The sequence below is a fragment of the Caretta caretta genome, chromosome 1, assembly GCF_965140235.1.
Source record: "Caretta caretta isolate rCarCar2 chromosome 1, rCarCar1.hap1, whole genome shotgun sequence".
Lineage (NCBI taxonomy): Eukaryota > Metazoa > Chordata > Testudines > Cheloniidae > Caretta > Caretta caretta.
The window spans coordinates 3,252,784-3,269,425 of record NC_134206.1 but is presented as its reverse complement, the minus strand read 5'-3'; the positions used below and the strand labels follow the sequence as shown (position 1 = coordinate 3,269,425).

Sequence of the window (16,642 nt, the reverse complement as noted above, 5' to 3'; positions counted from 1 at the left end):
CATGACACACACCACACAGCGGAGGCCACCCGTGGGCTGGAGGCTGTCCTGGGTCCTACATGGTTTGTAGGGGGTTAGCCTGACTGAGGGTAGTGGGGGAGGTGACCGCTCCTCAGGACGGCTGGGGAGCAAATGGACCTGGAGAGGGAGAGGTGCTAACTGCCTCTGGGGTGGGGAGGAGGGTGCCCGCTGCCCCTGGGTCTGGATTCAAAGGGGTGCTGGATGCCCATCCGACAGGTATTGGGGTGACTTAGTTTGAGGGGCGGGGGAGCAGCTGAGAACCCTTTGGCTGGGTTTTTAGTGTGCATCACTTGAACTGCTGGCCTGGGCTGGCTTTCCTTGCAATTCAGTAATCATGTCCCTATTGATGTGTTGATGAACCCCAGGGCGAGGGAGAACTGGGGTTCTTTCTGTGTCAGGCCTGTTGATTTGCAGCATCAGCCAGGCCCTTTGCCGGCCTGTCCTAAGGAGCTGCCGTGTTTTGGCACAGAGGGAGGGGGTTGGCGGGGCTCGGTTTGTGCAGACCTGGGTGCTCCCCCTGGTGCTGTGGGGCCTCGAGGATTATTTTCAGGGGGCAGCGAATTCTGGCTGCACCAACCCTTAGAAAACAAGAAGCTAACCGCTCAGCAGGCACCAGCAGCTGCCCCCAGACCTCCTGTGTCCCCCCCGGCCCCCGGCCCTCCCAGAGCACACAGAGACTCAGACACACCGGTGAAGGCTGCAATGTAAGGCTTTTATTTGACTGTCACAGCCTGCCGGCCCCCGGGCGGCATTTCCAAGGGTGCAGAGGGGCCTGGAGCGACGCAAGCTCTCTCCGTCCCGCGGGTCCCTGCTGAAGGCTCAGTGGTACTGGTGACCCAGCGCGTGGGCCACCACGCTGACCAGCTTCTGCCAGGCGGCCTGGCAGGCAGGGGTGAACTCCCTCCCGAAGTGGGCAGCCAGGATGATGATGAGGATGTCACCCAGGAGCTGCAGGGGAGAAGGAGGAAAATACCCCCATGAACCTCCGCACACCTGTTTGCCGGGGTTCCCAACCCCCTTCCCAACCTTTTGCTCCATCGTTTCTGCTTGTCTCTTGTCTCTTTTCAAACACACCAAGGGCAGCCCAGGCCATGGCTTAGGGGTACAAGAGCCCGTCAGACACTTTCTGGCCCAGCCGGTGGCCCTCTCTAGGGCATATAGACTGCGAGCATTGTTTTCAGTAGTCCTTTTCCTGTCCCTGATCCCCACCTCCCTCGTGCAGAGGGCCCCAACAAGGGTTGGTCACTGTATCTAAGTCCCACGTGAGCCCCAGGGGGGGTCCCCTCCAAAGCCGTGTGTTCGCTTCACATGCCTCGTTCCACCCCTTGCTTCTTTGCATCCCCCAGCCCCACCTGCCCTAGTTCACCTGCTATGCACCACCCCACACCTGCCTTTCTCCCCTGGTTCTCTACACCCACCCCGGTTTCCCCTGCTTCAATGACTCTCTCCCATAGACCCTCCTCCCTCAGCCCCCCGCTTCGCTGGCTGACCCAGCTGGCCCCGTCTGCAGTGCGGTTATGGGGACCCGTTCTGGTGCCACTTCCTGGCGCCGGTCCCCAAAAATGCCACCCAAAGGTTTTTCGTCAGTGGACGAGCCAGACATTTCTGGAGGGGGAAAAAACCTGGGTTGGCTGAAAAATCTTTCTGTTTTGTTTTGTTTTTCAAAGATTTTCAAAGGCCCAAACTGAAAACGGTCCATTTTTAACAAACAAACAATCTGGTTTGGGGGTTTTTTTTATGGAAAACTGGCAAATTTTGGACCAAGTTAACATGAAAAAGAACCCGAAATGGCCATTTCCCTGCCAGGCTGTGTGCAGCTGGGACTAAGCAGAGATCTGCTCCGGCGCCCACAGGGTGGGAGGAAGTGGGGGTGGAGGAGGGCCCTTCATGCTGTGGCAATCCCTGCCTTCCTCAAAGGATCCCCTCTCCCACCAGAGTCCCACCCCACTGCTGCTCCCCCTAAACCTCTGCTCCCCTCGGCACCAGGCCTTGCCCACCCCAAATACCCCACCCCTTCACTGCATGATTACTGACCATGGGACACTGCAAACTCCCCCTCTTTTGGGGAGACCCCATTTATGGCAGGCTGGCAACTCTCTGCAGTATTATTTACTCACTGCGTCTAAGCACCCGCTGTCCCGGAGCTTCCCCCAAAGTGACGCCTCCCTGTCCCGAAGGGAAAAGGCCGTACCTGTGTCCCTAGGGGGCTGGGCAGAGGGGTCAGCCCGGAGCCCAACTCACCCTGAAGTTCTCGGGGTCCACGTGTAGCCTGTCACAATGCAGCTCGCTCAGCTTGGCATAGGTGGCCTTGATGTTGTCCAGGTTCTTCACGGCGTCCCCAAAGGAGGTCAGCACCTTCTTGCCGTGGTCACGGACCTTGGGGTTGCCCACGATGGCGGTGGGGCTGGAGAGGTTCCCGAAGGAAGAGAAAAACCTCTGGGTCCAGGGGTAGACGATCAGCAGCCTAGAGAGAGGGAGACAGGAGCAGAGACAGACGCAGGGTTACTGCAGCCTCCCTGCAGAAGCAGAAGCAGCAGCTTCGCCAGCCCGGGAGACAGGGGGGCAGATGCCGTGGGGCTGGGCCTACCTGGCCAGGGCTTCGCCACCACATTCGGCCACGTTGACCTTGCCCCACAGGCCGGTAATGAGCTGCTTCTCTTCGGCTGTCCAGTGCACCATGGTGAGGAGCGAGGGGTCCTTTGCAGATGCAGCTGAGGGAGGAACCTGTAGCTGAGGGGCAGACCCCCAGCGGGGCCTTTATCCTCCGGCCTCCGCTCCTCCCCCTCTCTGTGGACACGGCCATTGGTCAGCCCTGGGGTGGGGTCTGCGCGGGCTGGGGAGGGATGGCCTGGGCAGGGTGTGATCTCCGAGGAGGGGGCCCCAGGGCAAGATGAGGGCAGGGCTCAGTACTAGCCCCCGCTCTCTATACCAGCATCCCACCGCTCTCGAAGGGGGTCTGTGACCCCAGCAGGGAGCTGGCCCGAGGGATAGGTACTAGTCCAGTTCCACTTAGCCCTTCCCAACTGGGCTGGGCTGGGCCTGTGTCCAGTGCCAAATGCCCCAGGGGCAGGGGCAGAGCTCCTCGGGTTCAGCCTGTTTCAAAAGAACCCCAAAGCAAGCAGAAAACCAGCTCTCCTGCAATAATCATTTACACAAGTCGTGGGGGGCGGGGACGACAATTCCCCTCGGACCCTTGGGGGACACTTTACCAGGCATCCTCTCTCCACCCCCCGCCCTGGGGATCAGCACATGGGCTCTCTAAGCCCTCTGAAAGGGGCATAAGCAGGCACCCAGGTTAGCACTGCTGCTCTCTGCAGAGGGGAATTTCCTTGTCCCCAGCTCCACTCGAGTGGATAGAAAGCTCCCCCATACACACACGCTCTGCCCGCTGTTTAAAACGACCAACCAACAGGCCACAGGGCCGGCTCACCCCTTCTGCCACGTGGCAGCCCGTCAGCTACCCAAGCCGCCGTCTACCAGGGCCTGTCCCTCAATCCGGCTCTCTCACCAGCCTGCTTGAAATTCAGAAGCCCACAAAAGTCCATCACACAAGCTGGGTTGCCTCGGGCACTGGAGTGTGATTCTGGGGAGCATTGATTCGGGACAAAGGCTGTCTTGGAAAGGTATGTCGTACCCCGTGACCATAAGCCCAGTCAGCCTGGGGTTCATCCTGATCTCTTCGCACAAGGAGTCCCCCAGCCCCGGCCACTCTGTTCCCAGCGCGTGGCCTCTGGGGAGACATTTGCCTTGCTTATATCGCCTGCTCACGCCAATGTGCCCGCTGTGGTTCCCGGCATGAAGTCTGGAGGGTGCGGCGCAGAGGAGGTACTGACTGCCCCCTACTGGGGAAGTCGGGGAACTCGATAGCCTCTACTGCCGTAGGGGGCTGGCGGGTGGCAAACACCCCTTAGTCTATTCACTGTGTTTGGCATGGGGGGGCGGGGAGGGCAGGCATAAGTGTCTCCTACCTTTGGTAGTGGGAAGGCGGCTGGTGGGGGACAGGGGGAAGTATCCATTGCATGTTGCTGCTATGGGATACCACTTTCCTCTGTTGTTTCCTGTTCTCCTGGACAGTAAAGAATGTCTCTGTTACTCTGATGGCTATTCACATGAAAGCAGCAGGCCCTGTGCAGCCAGGAAGGAAAGTGCTGTCCCGCTCAGGCCAGGTTACATAAGAACATAAGACCGGCCAGACTGAGTCAGCAAAAGGTCCATCCAGCCCAGTGTCCTGTCTTCCCACAGTAGCCAATGGCAGGTGCTCCAGAGGGAGTGAACAGAACAGGGAATCATCAAGTGATCCATCCCCTGTCGCTCATGCCCAGCTGCTGGCAAACAGAGGCTAGGGACACCATCCCAGCCCATCCTGGCTAATAGCCATTGATGGGCCTATCCGCCATGAATTTATCTAGTTCTTTTTTGAACCCTGTTATAGTCTTGGCCTTCACAACTTCCTCTGGCAAGGAGTTCCACAGGTTGACTGTGCGTTGTGTGAAGAAATACTTCCTTTTGTGTTTTAAATGTGCAGCCTATTCATTTCATTGGGTGACCCCTAGTTCTTGTGTCCTGAGAAGGAGTAAATAACACTTCCTTATCTACTTTCTCCACATCCATCATGATTTCATAGATGTCTCTCATATCCCCCCTTAGTCGTCTCTTTTCCAGGCTGAACAGTCCAAGTCTTATTAATCTCTCCTCATATGGAAACCATTCCATACCCCAAATCATTTTTGTTTTGCTCTTTTCTGAACCTTTTCCAGTTCCAATACATCTTTTTTTAAATGGGGCGACCACATCGGCACGCAGTATTCAAGATGTTGGCATCCCATGGATTTATACAGAGGTAATATGATATTTTGTGTCTTATTATCTATCCCTTCCCTCATGGTTCTAAAATTCTGTTTGCTTTTTTGCCTGTTGTTACACACTGAGTAGATGTTTTCGGGGAAATATCCACAACACCAAGATCTCTTTCTTGAGTGGTAACAGCTAATTTGGACCCCATCATTGTATATGTATAGTGGGGATTATGTTTTCCAATGTGCATTAATTTGCATTTATTTACAACCTACGGGTCCCGTCCTGCGAACGCTTATATATGTGATTAACTTCACACACAAAGGGGCGGGGGGTGAGGGGGCTCTTGGAAACTGATGGCAGCTACTCCCGGGCATCAAGTTACTCATATGCACAACAGTGGCAGGATCAGGCCCCAGGAGGCCACGCAATGGCCAAAGGGTGTTGGCAAGGGATGGACTGAACCAAGTCTGGCCAGGTCTTGATAGCTCCCTTTAAACCATTTATCTAAAAACTGCCCCCACCCATGCCTGGACTGAGTGGGTGTGAGTCAGCAAACTGCTCAGAAGCAGCATGCCAGCAGAGGGCATGGGCTGATAAAAACCTTCCCTTTGGGGACGGGGCTGGGGGGTGTAGTTCTTATTTGTTCCTGCTGCTAGAAAGACAATAAATAAATAGTGCACTGAAATACCCCAGGGGGTCCCATGCACTTTCTGCTTTCTGCTTACAGCAGCTTACACAACTGCTCATCCAAGTTGCTCCTTAGTGGAGCATGTGTGTGTGTGAGACGCTCTCTCTTAGTGCGCTCACTTGTGGCAGGCCTGGAGGTCCCCTGGCCCTGTTGATTTGTGAGGCTGGTTTTCAGAGCACAGGGCCCTGGCCCTTAGAAGCGAAGAAAGACAAACCAGTGAAGGCACTGACCTATTGTCGCTCTAGGAAACCTACAAGCACCCCCCGGTTCTCGTTGCCCCTCGCCCCCACCCCACCCATGTACACATGGACACAGGGACTCAGAGAGACTTCAGCAGAAGGTTTTTATTTGGTTGTTACAGCCTGTCACTCCCAGAAGGGGATTCCCATGGGTGCATAGGAGCCTGGGAGGTATCTGGAGACCTCCCGCTGGTGGGTCCCTCCAGATGATTCAGTGGTACTGGAGGGTCAGAGCATGGGCCACTGCACTGACCAGCTTTTGCCAGGCGGCCTGCCAGGTGGGAGTGCACTCCTTCCCGAAGTGCATGGCCAGGACAATGATGAGGATACTGCCCAGGAGCTGGAGGAGAAGGAAGAAAATACCCCCAGGTAAGCACCGCTCCGAACTCCCACCTCTCTCTTTGCAGATCTCAGGGCAGGTGCAGGGGATATTTACCTTGTGGAGTCCTCGAACTATTCTGGGAGTTCATAAATCTATCTGGAGACTGTGCTCCTTTCCACTCTATAATATAAACTCACTTACCTCCCTCCCCAGGAGAGCCCATTAAAGAACATTAACCAGCAACCTGGTTCTGTAGCTCTAGGGCACTCTTGGAGGCCCTATATAGAGAATATGGATTGTTGGCCTGAGCCTCCATTGCATCATGCCAGCCTCACCCCAGCCCAGACCATCCTCTTTCACTGGTGTTACAAACTCCAGGGGGACTCTGGCATTCGGGTGTTTCTGCCAGTGGAATTTCTCACTGCCCTTCCTTGCTCAGAGGAGCCTGTGTGTCTCTGCAGAATGACATGAAACTGAGCACCTGGTGCCTTCCAAAATGCTCCATGAGGTTCTTAGCCTTGGGACACCTGCCGAGCCAGGATGCTCCCCTCCCGCATCGGGCCCAGAGCACAAATCCAAACAGCAGCCCCCAGTAACTGCAATATCAGGATTCAGGGAGGTGGGAATTTGTGCTACCAAAGAGTTGCCGGGAAATGCGTTTCACCCCAGAAAGCTCCTGGCACTCACCGGCATGCCTGGGTTGTCTCTTCGCCAAATCCCATTCTTCTTTCCTCCTGCGTCTCTCCTGTTTCTGACTCATACACTGTCCTTCTGGCTCCTCCAGGCTGATGGTCTCTCTCCTGACACCCCCTGGCTCAGACCTCCTCTTGCTCCCATAGCTGCTTTCACTTTTCCTTATGCTTCCTCCTGGCTGCCCTCACTTTACCCACCTCCTCCCCATCCCTCTCTGCCTTTCTCTTCCCCTCCTGCCTCCACTCCTCCTCTTCCTCAGTCACCTGCCTGCGCCCGGAACCCGTTACCACACTTTGACTTCTTCCCCCTCCCATACCATGGCTCCATGCCCTCCTCGTCTCTCTCCTGCCAGCCTCGTGGTTTCCTCACCCTGTCCCTTGAGGCTTTTGCTGCCACTCCCCCAACGCGCGTGAACCTCCTGCCTGTAGGAGAAGCACTCCCACGGGCGCATCCCCTTGCCTGCTGCCCACCTCTCTACGCTTTCCCCACTCAGAACTTTCCCTCCCAATCTGAATGCCTTTCATGTTTAGCCCTCTCCCACAGATGGCATCGGCAGATTTGTCACAGGGGTCCCTGAACCTGAGACAATTCAGAATTTCCCCTTGAGCCCTCACTGGTGAAGACCCTGATCATCCAAGCCTGGTATCACTTCCATGGGTGGTATGGCGCTCCTGATGCCACTACCTGGGAGGCCACCTTTGACCCTGCTCTCCTGGGAGTTTGCCTGCAAGTGACTGCCCCAGAACCAAGGATGGCCACAGTTGCTCCTGCTGGCCATGCTCTGGGGATGAGCAGGGGGCTGGGAAGAGGGGTCAGCCCGGAGCCGGACTCACCTTGAAGTTCTCGGGATCCACATGCAGCGTCTCGCAGTGCAGCTTGCTCAGGTCAGCGAAGGTTTCCTTGATATGGTCCATGTTCTTCACGGCAGACCCAAAGGAGTTCAGCACCTTCTTGCCATGCTCTTGGATCTTGACGTTGTGCATGATGGCGCTGGAGCTGGTGAGGTTCCCGAAGTCAGAGAAAAACTTCTGGGTCCAGGGGTAGACGATCAGCATCCTAGAGAGAGGGAGACACAAGCAGAGACACAAACGGAGTTAGTGCAGCCTCCCTGAAGAAGCAGTAGCTTCTCCAGCCCGGGAAGCAGCGGGGCAGATGCCATGGGGCTGGGCCTACCTGGCCAGGGATTCACCTCCAATCTCTGCCACATTGATCTTGTCCCACATGCTGGTAATGTAGTGCCTCTCTTCAGCTGTCCAGTGCGTCATGGTGATGAGAGTGGATCTGCTCGGCGTGTCAGCTGAGTGAGGAACCAGTAGCTGAGCTGGAGTCCCCTTCGGGGACTTTTATACCCTAACCACGGCTCCTCCTCATCTTATCCCACAGGGCCATTGGCCGGGCCCGGGGCCAACACTGCCAGGGCAGCCTGGGGGAGGAGGCAATGTGTGTTGGGGTGTGGTCTGCGGGGCAAAGTGCCCGGGGCTAATGCAGCCGGAGAGTTCAGGTCCCCCTCCATCTGTTCTCCCGGCTACGGCCAGGCAGCTCCCATACCCAGCTTCCAAGGGGTGGTGCAGAGGTCTAGCCTGAGACCTAAGGACTGCGCCCACCCCGCTCACCCCCTCAAAGGAAGGCTCACCCTGGGCAACAAGTCCCGGGTGACGGCTGGATGAAAACATTTGCTTGTCCCCCTTGATTTGAACCCGGTCGGCTCTGGGCACACCTCGGTCTCGTATTAGTATGGTCGCCAGTCAGATGAGCTATGATTTATTGCCCAGCCCCAGGGCCCCGTCCCGCCCGACGGGGTAAGGGCGATGACCAGAGCACCAGGGTTGCCCGGGTCCCGGGGCCTGGTCACTGGGACATGGGTCTGACCTCTGGAAAGGCGTCATCTAGGGGCCACGCATTGTGAGGCCGGCTCTGGGTAGCCACGTCCACACTGGTAAAGAGCTTTGTAGAGCAGGACAAAGCCCTTGCATGCTGCCCTGAGCCATGGAGGGGGCGGGGGGCACAGGGCAGACGTGCTTGTGTTGGACTAGGCGTCTGCTTCCACCTCCATCCAGCCCCACGCACGGGCCTTGGGTCACCTGAGACACAGCAATTGTGAGCCTGATCCAGAGCCAGCGGGAGCCAATGGCTGCCCAGCTCTTTGGGTCAGGCTCCGAAGGAGATGTTAGGCTATGGGGCAGCCCAGGCAGGGCCCTGGCTCTCCAGGGAAAAAGCAGCGCAGTCTTTATTGTGAGTCACTGATTTAAATACGTGCAGATACTTTCAGGGCCTGCTTTTGGGCCAGGCCCTCCATCTTTTCACCTGATTACCGTGTGTCTGCATTGGAGCGGAAAAGAGCATGCACAACACAGGGGTACGGAAACTCCCCCTGCCCCTCCTTGCCATGGCCTAGCGAGCGTCGAGAGGGGGCTGGGGCCTGGTGATCGCTACACTAGCAGGCAGGCGATCTGCAGGGGCAAGGGGGAAGGGGCATTCGTCACGGGAGGGCGCAGTGAACGTCCCCCGGGTGTTTTTGTGGGTAGTAAATTGACCGTTCAATTATGTCTTTCTCAAGCTGGCTGCGCTGGTGCACACAGAAAAGAAGGAGCGCTCCCATCCCAGTCCCGGGGCCTGCTCCCACCGACACTTGTGCGTGCGAGTAACTTTACACACGTGAGCAGCCCCACCACACCTGCGGAAGCAGCAGCAGCCTTCTTGCACCATGACACCTGTGTGGTGTTATACACTGTCCTGTTAAAACATCTGTGTGTGTGTGTGTGAGTGTGTGTGTGTGAGAGAGAGAGAGTGTATTTCTCTCTGTGTGTGTATTTCTGTGTGTGTGAGAGAGTGTATGTGTGTGTGTGAGAGAGAGAGTGTGTGTGTATTTCTGTGTTTGTGTGAGAGACAGAGAGTATTCTGTGTGTGTGTACTTCTCTGTGTGTGTGTATTTCTGTGTGTGTGTGAGAGAGTGTATTCTCTCTGTGCGTGTACTTTTGTGTGTGTGTGTATTCTCTGTGTGTGTGCATTTCTCTGTGTGTGTATCTCCCTGTGTGTGTGTATTTCTATGTGTGTCTCTGTGTGTATGTATTTTCTGTGTGTGTGTATTTCTGTGTGTGTGTGTGAGAGAGAGAGTGTGTGTATTTCTGTGTGTGCGTGTGTATTTCTGTGTGTGTATGTGAGAGAGCGTGTATTTCTGTGTGTGTGTGCTTGTGTATTTCTGTGTGTGTGTATTTCTCTCTCTCTCTCTCTCTCTCTCTCTCTCTCTCTGTATTTCTTTGTGTGTGCTTGTGTATTTGTGTGTGTGTGTTCAGTTGTGACAGGCCTGACTACTCCCTGGTACTGCCCTGCTGGATGTACGACTTTCAGAGTGCAGGGAAGTCTCATTTCCACCAGCCCTTAGAAAACAAGCCATGAGCTACCCCATTTCCTGGTTATGAAATGTCCAAGCACCCCGTCCCTGCCCCTCCCCGGGCCCTCGGGCCCGCAGCACATACAGACTAAGGGACGACAGGCAGACTGCAGGGGATGGTTTTTATTTGACAGTTTGGCCATCGGTATTTCCCTGAGGGGGGCTGTGCCTGGAAAATAGCAGGCTGTCTTGCTCTGGTGGGTCCCAGCGGCGGGTTTTGTGGCACTCGTGGGTCACCACATGGAACCAGCTTTTGCCAGGCTGCCTGGCACACAGGAGTGAACGCCATCAGGGCGACGATGAGGAGTCAGCCGGGAGCTGGAGGGGAGAAGGAAGAAAATCCTCCCCACCCCCCTTTAAATCTCTCTCTTCCCCCTTGACTTTGCCCTCCCTCCCAGGCGGGGAAAGGCAAAAGTCACACAAGGGCTCAGGCACCTTCTAGGTTTGTTCGGGAGGGTTTTAACCTCGGGACTCCCACCCAGAGAGGTGGTAAAATCCCCCCAGCACAGGAATTAGTCTCTATTTATCCAAGTATTCGGTGAGATGCTGGGAGTGGTTTTGTCACAGCCCAGGGTCTGCCATCACACTTCCTATGGGGCACTCCCCGGGATCCTGAATTTCCTCCATTCCCCTTAGCTCTCTGCCTCCGATCCCACTCGCTTCTCCTTCAGGGCCTCTGCTGTCCTTTCCGCTCCACCGCCCGCTGCTTCAGTCCCTCCTCACTTCCCCTGGTTCCAGCCTCTTCATTCTCCAGCGCTGGCTTTCGCTTCACTTCCCCCCTCCTCTTTTGCTGCCCTGGTGGTTAACCACCTCCTGGGTCTCGCACCCCGCCTTTCCCTTCCCCTCCTGCCTCCTTTCCTCCTTCACTCTTGATTTCTCCCACTTGTGCAACTCCCTCCTCTGGCTACTCCAGGCTGCACGTTCTTCCCATCAGCCTGTCTGGCCCCTCTCCCCACAAGTTCCCCTGGAGCCCCTGACCCCTTTCACGGGTGGCACCGGCCGTGTATTGATGCATGTGACCGACTCAGAGAGGCTTTGGAGGTTCCCCTGAGCTGTCTCTCGTGGGTGCGCTGTTCATCCCCCACTGGCATAGATACAAGACCTGAGCACCTTGGCGCCAGGGGGTTGGCGAGGCTGGCAGGGAGACAGGAACAGAGACAGGCCCACGGTTAAGCACCTCCCTGCAGAAACGGCTGCTTCTCCAGGGAAGGAGGCAGCTGAGTGGTGCCCATTGAACAGGTGGGAAATCCAGGCATGGGGCAACTGAGTGACTTGACCAGGATTCTGGAGCAGAACTTGAGCCCTCTCTCCTGAGCCCCAGGCCGGTGCGTTAGCTGCAAGACCTTCCTTTCCTTGTGTTGTCTGGCAAAAAGTCCCACAGTTGTGGCCAATAATGCTCTGTCCTCAGGGCCTGAGAACGGGAACCTGAGTCTGTCTGACTGTCTGGGGAGCCAGCAGGGTACGTGAGGTGCAGGGGCTGTGTGTTTGTATCAGTGTCTATTGCTAATGGCATGGTAAATTAGTCACGTAAGGCAGTGGCAAAATACGCTTCCTCCAAGCCACATTTATTAACCCTACCCTGCCTGGAAGGCAGGTCAGGATCCTTCACCCCATTGTACTATTGGGGAAACTGAGGCACAGTGCAGGGACGGGAGTTGCCCAAGTCCACAGAGGGAGAGTGCGTCAGAGCCAGAAATGGAACTCGGGAGAGCCTGCATTACAGACTAGCCCTGGGCCAGAAACAGGAACTGGAGCTAGATGTAGCCTGAAGCCCAAAACAAACCTACGGCTTAACCTTCTTCTGTAGCCTGCTGTGGGGAAGGGTGAATGCGGATATCCTCGGGCAGGGCACCAGCTGTCCTTCCGAACCCCAGGGTTGTGAGCTGTGGCAATTAACATCATCCCTCCCACCCCCACATCTGCTGGAGGGAATGGGGGGTGGGTCTTTCAATTGGACCCTTAGTAACTGGCCTAGCGGCTGGGGGAAGCAGTAGACACGAGAGATCTCAGTTGCGGTGAGGCTTTTGACACCGTCCTCCAGGACTTTCCCCACGCCAACTAGGGCAGTGCGGTCACATGTCATTACTGTATGGTGGGTGCACAACCAGTTGGAAGTCTGTACTCAAAGAATCATTGTCAATGATTCATTATCCAGCTGGGAGGGCGTATCTAGTGGGATCCTGGCGGGGTCAGTCCTGGGTCCAGTGCTGTTCTACATTTCGTTAATGACTTGGATAATGGAGTGAAGAGAGTGCGTATCAAGTTTGTGGACGTCGGCGAGCCGGGAGGGGCTGCTAGCACTTTGGAGGTCAGGATTAACCTCTGAGGATAGGACAAGAAGCAATGGGCTTAAATTGCAGCGAGAGAGGTTTAGGTTGGACAATAGGAAAAACTTCCTAACTGTCTGGGTGGTGAAGCACTGGAATAAATTGCCTAGGGAGGTTGTGAAATCTCCATCATTGGGGACTTTTAAGAGCAGGTTGGACAAAAACCTGTCAGGGATGGTCTAGATAATTCTTAGTCCTGCCATGAGTGCAGGGGACTGGACGAGATGACCTCTTGAGGTCCCTTTCAGTTCTATGATTAGAATTCAAACTGATCTTCACAAATTGGAGAATTGGTCTGAAATCAGCAAGATTAAATTCAAAAAAGACAAGTGCAGCTGTAACACCGACAGACCCCGGTCATCAGGATCAAACCTGGGACCTCTGGAGCTAAATGCCACATGGCTCTTAGCTAAGGCTGTAGAGCAGACTCATTAATCTCTAAGTGATCTCAGTGCCACTAGATGGGACAGAACACCACACCCAGGAGGTGTGTGGGTTCCAGATGGTTCCCTGTCAGGGAATCGAACCCCGGTTTCCCGCGTGATGGGAGGGGAAACTTACCACTATACTTAGGAAGAGAAAATGAAAGGCACAGCCACAAACTGGGGGATGACTGGCTAGGTGGTCATACTGCTTTACCGGACCTGGGGCTATAGTGGATCACAAATTAAACATGAGTCAACAGTCTGATGCTATTGCGAAAGAAGCAAATCTCATTCTGGGGTGGATTGACAAGAGTGTTGCCTGTAGGGCAAGGCAGATAATTGTTCTGCTTCACTCCGCACTGGTGAGGCCTCAGCTGTGACCTGTGTCCTGCTGTGGGCCCCGCGCTTTAGGAAAGATGGGGACAACTGGAGAGAGTCCAGAGGAGAGCAAGAAAACGGATCAGAGGTTTGGAAAACCTGACCCATGAGGAAAGGTTGAAAGACCTGGCCCTGGTTAGCCTAGAGAAGAGAGGGCTGAGGGGGGACATGGTAACTGTTCTCAGCGATGTAAAAGCGTGTGATAAAGAGGACTGATCTCTGTGGCCACCGAAGGCAGGACAAGAAGCAATGGGCTTAAACTGCAGCGAGGAGTTTTAGGTCTGATATTAGGAAAAACTTTCTAACTCTCAGGGCAGAGAAGCTCTGGAACAGTTACTAGGGAAGTTGTAGGATCCCCGTCACTGGAGGTTTGTCAGATCAGGCTGGACAAACGCTTCTCAGGAATGGTCTAGGGTTACCTGGCCCTGCCTCAGCACAGGGGACTGGACTAGATGGCCTCTGGAGGTCCCTTCCAGCCTACGGTTCTATGGTTCTTTTGCTCAGGCTCTACGGTGTGCTGGCCATACCACGCAATGCCAGCAATGCAGAGACCTTACTCCCCAGCTCCCGGGGAGAGGAAAGCACAGGGTTCATATTGTGTAACTGTTGTTTAATGCTCCCAATTCCTGTCAGTGCCCCCTGGGCCAGAGCCCTTCACCTGGTGGGGCGTGGGGACAGGGTGTGCCATGTATGGAGGTGGGGAATGCCCCTGTAGATTGATTGGTGTCAGGGTGGGGCAGGGAGGCTGGCAGATGCTCCATAGTCTGATTATTGTGTGGGCTGGGGGCCTGCCAGGGCTCGAATGTGAGAGCCAGGTATGATCACAGACTCATAGAGCCACAGGGCGAGAAGGGGCCGCCAGGGTCAGCTAGTCTAACCCCTGCCATGAGGCAGGATGGGTTGCGTCTGACCCATCCCAAGCAGACCCAGCCTCCTTTGGAAACCCTCCATGACCTCCCAAGGCATCTGGTCCATTATCCTCCTGTTCTTACAGTTACAGTTAGGGCGTTTATCCTGAGATTTCATCTAAATCTTCTCAGCTGCAGTTTGACCCCATTGCCTCTTGTCCTGCCCTCTGTGGCAAGAGAGAACAACTTTCCTCCATCTTCTTTACGGCGGCCATTCAAGGATCTGAAGACCACTGTCATGTCCCCCTTCAATCTCCAGTCTCCAAGCTAAACATACCCAGTTCCTTCAGCCTTTGCTCGTATGACTCGTACTCCATCCCTTGGATCCTCTTTGTCTCGCGCCTCTAGATCCTTTCCAGTTTCTCTACATCTTTCCAACACATCGGAGCCCCAAACTGGGCCCCGAGCTGCAGCTGAGGCCTGGCCAGCGCGGAGCGGAGCGGTGCTCTCACCTCCCATGACTCGCCTGCTCTGCCTCTGCTCATGCAGCCTCACGTTGCATTTGCTTTGTTTGCAGCAGCATCGCATTGCAGACTCCTGCTGACATTGCGATCCACCCTGACGCCCCGTGCTGCTGCCAAACCCCGCAAGGAGGAGCATGTTAATTATGTGCATTACATTGGCTACTAGGGCCCACGGACAAGAGCAGGGCTGATCCAGCCCCTGTACGGATGCAGAGCAAGGCCTTGTCCGCACTAGCAAGCCTTTGCCTGCAGAGCTCTGCGGGGCCGGCCGTAGCGGCAGGCCCCACAATGGAGACGCAGCTTATACCAGCCAAAGACTACCTTAGCCAGCATCACTTATGCCACTTCCCCAAACAAACAAGCTCTCCCGGGGAAAGTGCTCTTTGGCCGGCCTAAATGTGTCGACACTGGGACTTTGGCTGGCATGGCTCTGTTGGTTGACGCATGATTCTTTTGCCCGTCTAACCGACACAGGCCAGGCCGGGCCGACAGCCCCAGCTCCAGGGACCTGGCCCTCTAGCTAGGCAGGACCAGGAGGGGGAGACAAGACGTACCACTTTGCACACGGAGCCCGAGGGCCCAGCGAGATGAAGTGAGCTGCCCAAGGTCTGGGTTAGAGCTGAGGCCAAGCCAGCACCTTCCCTGCGAGTGCGGCCTTCCGCTCTGTGCGAACAGCCGCTCTGACTGGAGGCGCCCTGTGTTCCCTCAGCCCTGCGTTCCTGCTTCGCGGGTAAAGCTGGAAGGGATTGGTAAGAGCAGGGAAACTGAGGCAGGTGCCAGACTTGTGTGGCATGTAGGGGACTTGGGCATCCCTCAAAATGCAGGCCAGCTGTGGGGTACGAAGCATGGCGCTGAACTGGCGTTGCTGAATCTCTCTGGTTTATTGACCAGTTTGTTGATTTGGAGTGTTTTTCTTCAAGCCCCAGCTCCCGGAGTCATTTGGGGGTGGGAAAATTTCAGATTTTTAAGTTCCCAGTTTGGCCCTGTGCGGAGACAACCTGGAAACCGCCAAGCCCCCGGGCTCAATACCCAGAAGGCAAAGGGGAAAGAATCCAACAGATTTTTAAAATCTCGTGATTTCAAAACCAGTCCCATGACTTTGGAGGGCCTGACTCGTGATTTTGGCATCCCAGTGCCGGGCCTGTCTCTCAGCCTGGTCAGTTGGAAGTGCGGTGCCGGGCTGGGGGAGCACTTGTTGTAAACTGCCCAAACCAAAGTGGTTTGGCTGTTTGCCTTCCAGCTCCGTGATTCAGAGGGAGGGACTGTCCCGTCTGCTGCAGCCTCTGTAGGTCCCTCCAGCCGTATTCAGGGGCTGTAAAATCCCCACCCCCACCCAGGGCAGGCCCCAGGTGGGACAGCCAAGCCCCCTGCCACCTCCAGTGCAGAAGGAGGCTAGAGTCAGGGGTTGCTACAGCCACTCTGGGTTGCACAGCTGCTCAGAGACAACCCTGGTGTAACTGAGAACTCCCTGGGCTGCCTTAGATATTCCAGGGATCATCTCCATCCCTGACCACCCCAGAGTCCCCCGGGCACAAAGGTGGCTGACAGCCAGGCGCGCCCCACAATTCCGGCCATTGATTTCCTGGCAGTGGGGCCCGCTGGGATCACCTGGCCACAGTTCCCCATTGGAGGGAATGGCGCCCGTATTCACCTGGGAGTTATTCGTTGCGTTTAGCACCCAAAAGGAAGCTGGTCTCCCCCGGGGACAGCCCACCCCATGCTCTTGCACCTCAGCACAGGGCAGAGCCCTGAAGGCCTGATCCTGCAGATGCAGACATAGCTGTGTAATGTTACGCCCATGCCTGGCACCCGCTCTCAGCAGGAGGTGGTTTCATAGTGTCACAGGGCTTACGGCCAGACGGGACCATTAGATCACCCTGCACACACAGAGAACTCCACCATTACCCCTGCACTGAGTCCAGTGACATGGGCTAGACTAAAGCATTTCAGTCCTTACTGTAGTGTGCCTCAAACAGGATGGACCCAGGG

The 16,642-nt window shown here is 55.7% G+C and overlaps 2 protein-coding genes across 2 annotated transcripts; both read right to left on the bottom strand.

Moving 5' to 3' along the window:
- Positions 1-712: 712 nt before the first annotated feature.
- On the bottom strand, positions 713-2,769 carry LOC125643980 (hemoglobin subunit beta). The gene is made up of 3 exons (XM_048867373.2): positions 2,609-2,769; positions 2,263-2,485; positions 713-969 (listed from the first exon to the last, which is right to left on the bottom strand). The coding sequence occupies exons 1-3, from the start codon at positions 2,698-2,700 to the stop codon at positions 841-843; spliced, it is 444 nt and encodes a 147-aa protein (XP_048723330.1). The 5' UTR covers positions 2,701-2,769; the 3' UTR covers positions 713-840.
- Positions 2,770-5,832: 3,063 nt separating this feature from the next.
- Positions 5,833-8,093, bottom strand: LOC125643924 (hemoglobin subunit beta). Its single transcript, XM_048867247.1, has 3 exons — positions 7,934-8,093; positions 7,594-7,816; positions 5,833-6,085 (listed from the first exon to the last, which is right to left on the bottom strand). The coding sequence occupies exons 1-3, from the start codon at positions 8,023-8,025 to the stop codon at positions 5,957-5,959; spliced, it is 444 nt and encodes a 147-aa protein (XP_048723204.1). The 5' UTR covers positions 8,026-8,093; the 3' UTR covers positions 5,833-5,956.
- Positions 8,094-16,642: the final 8,549 nt, after the last annotated feature.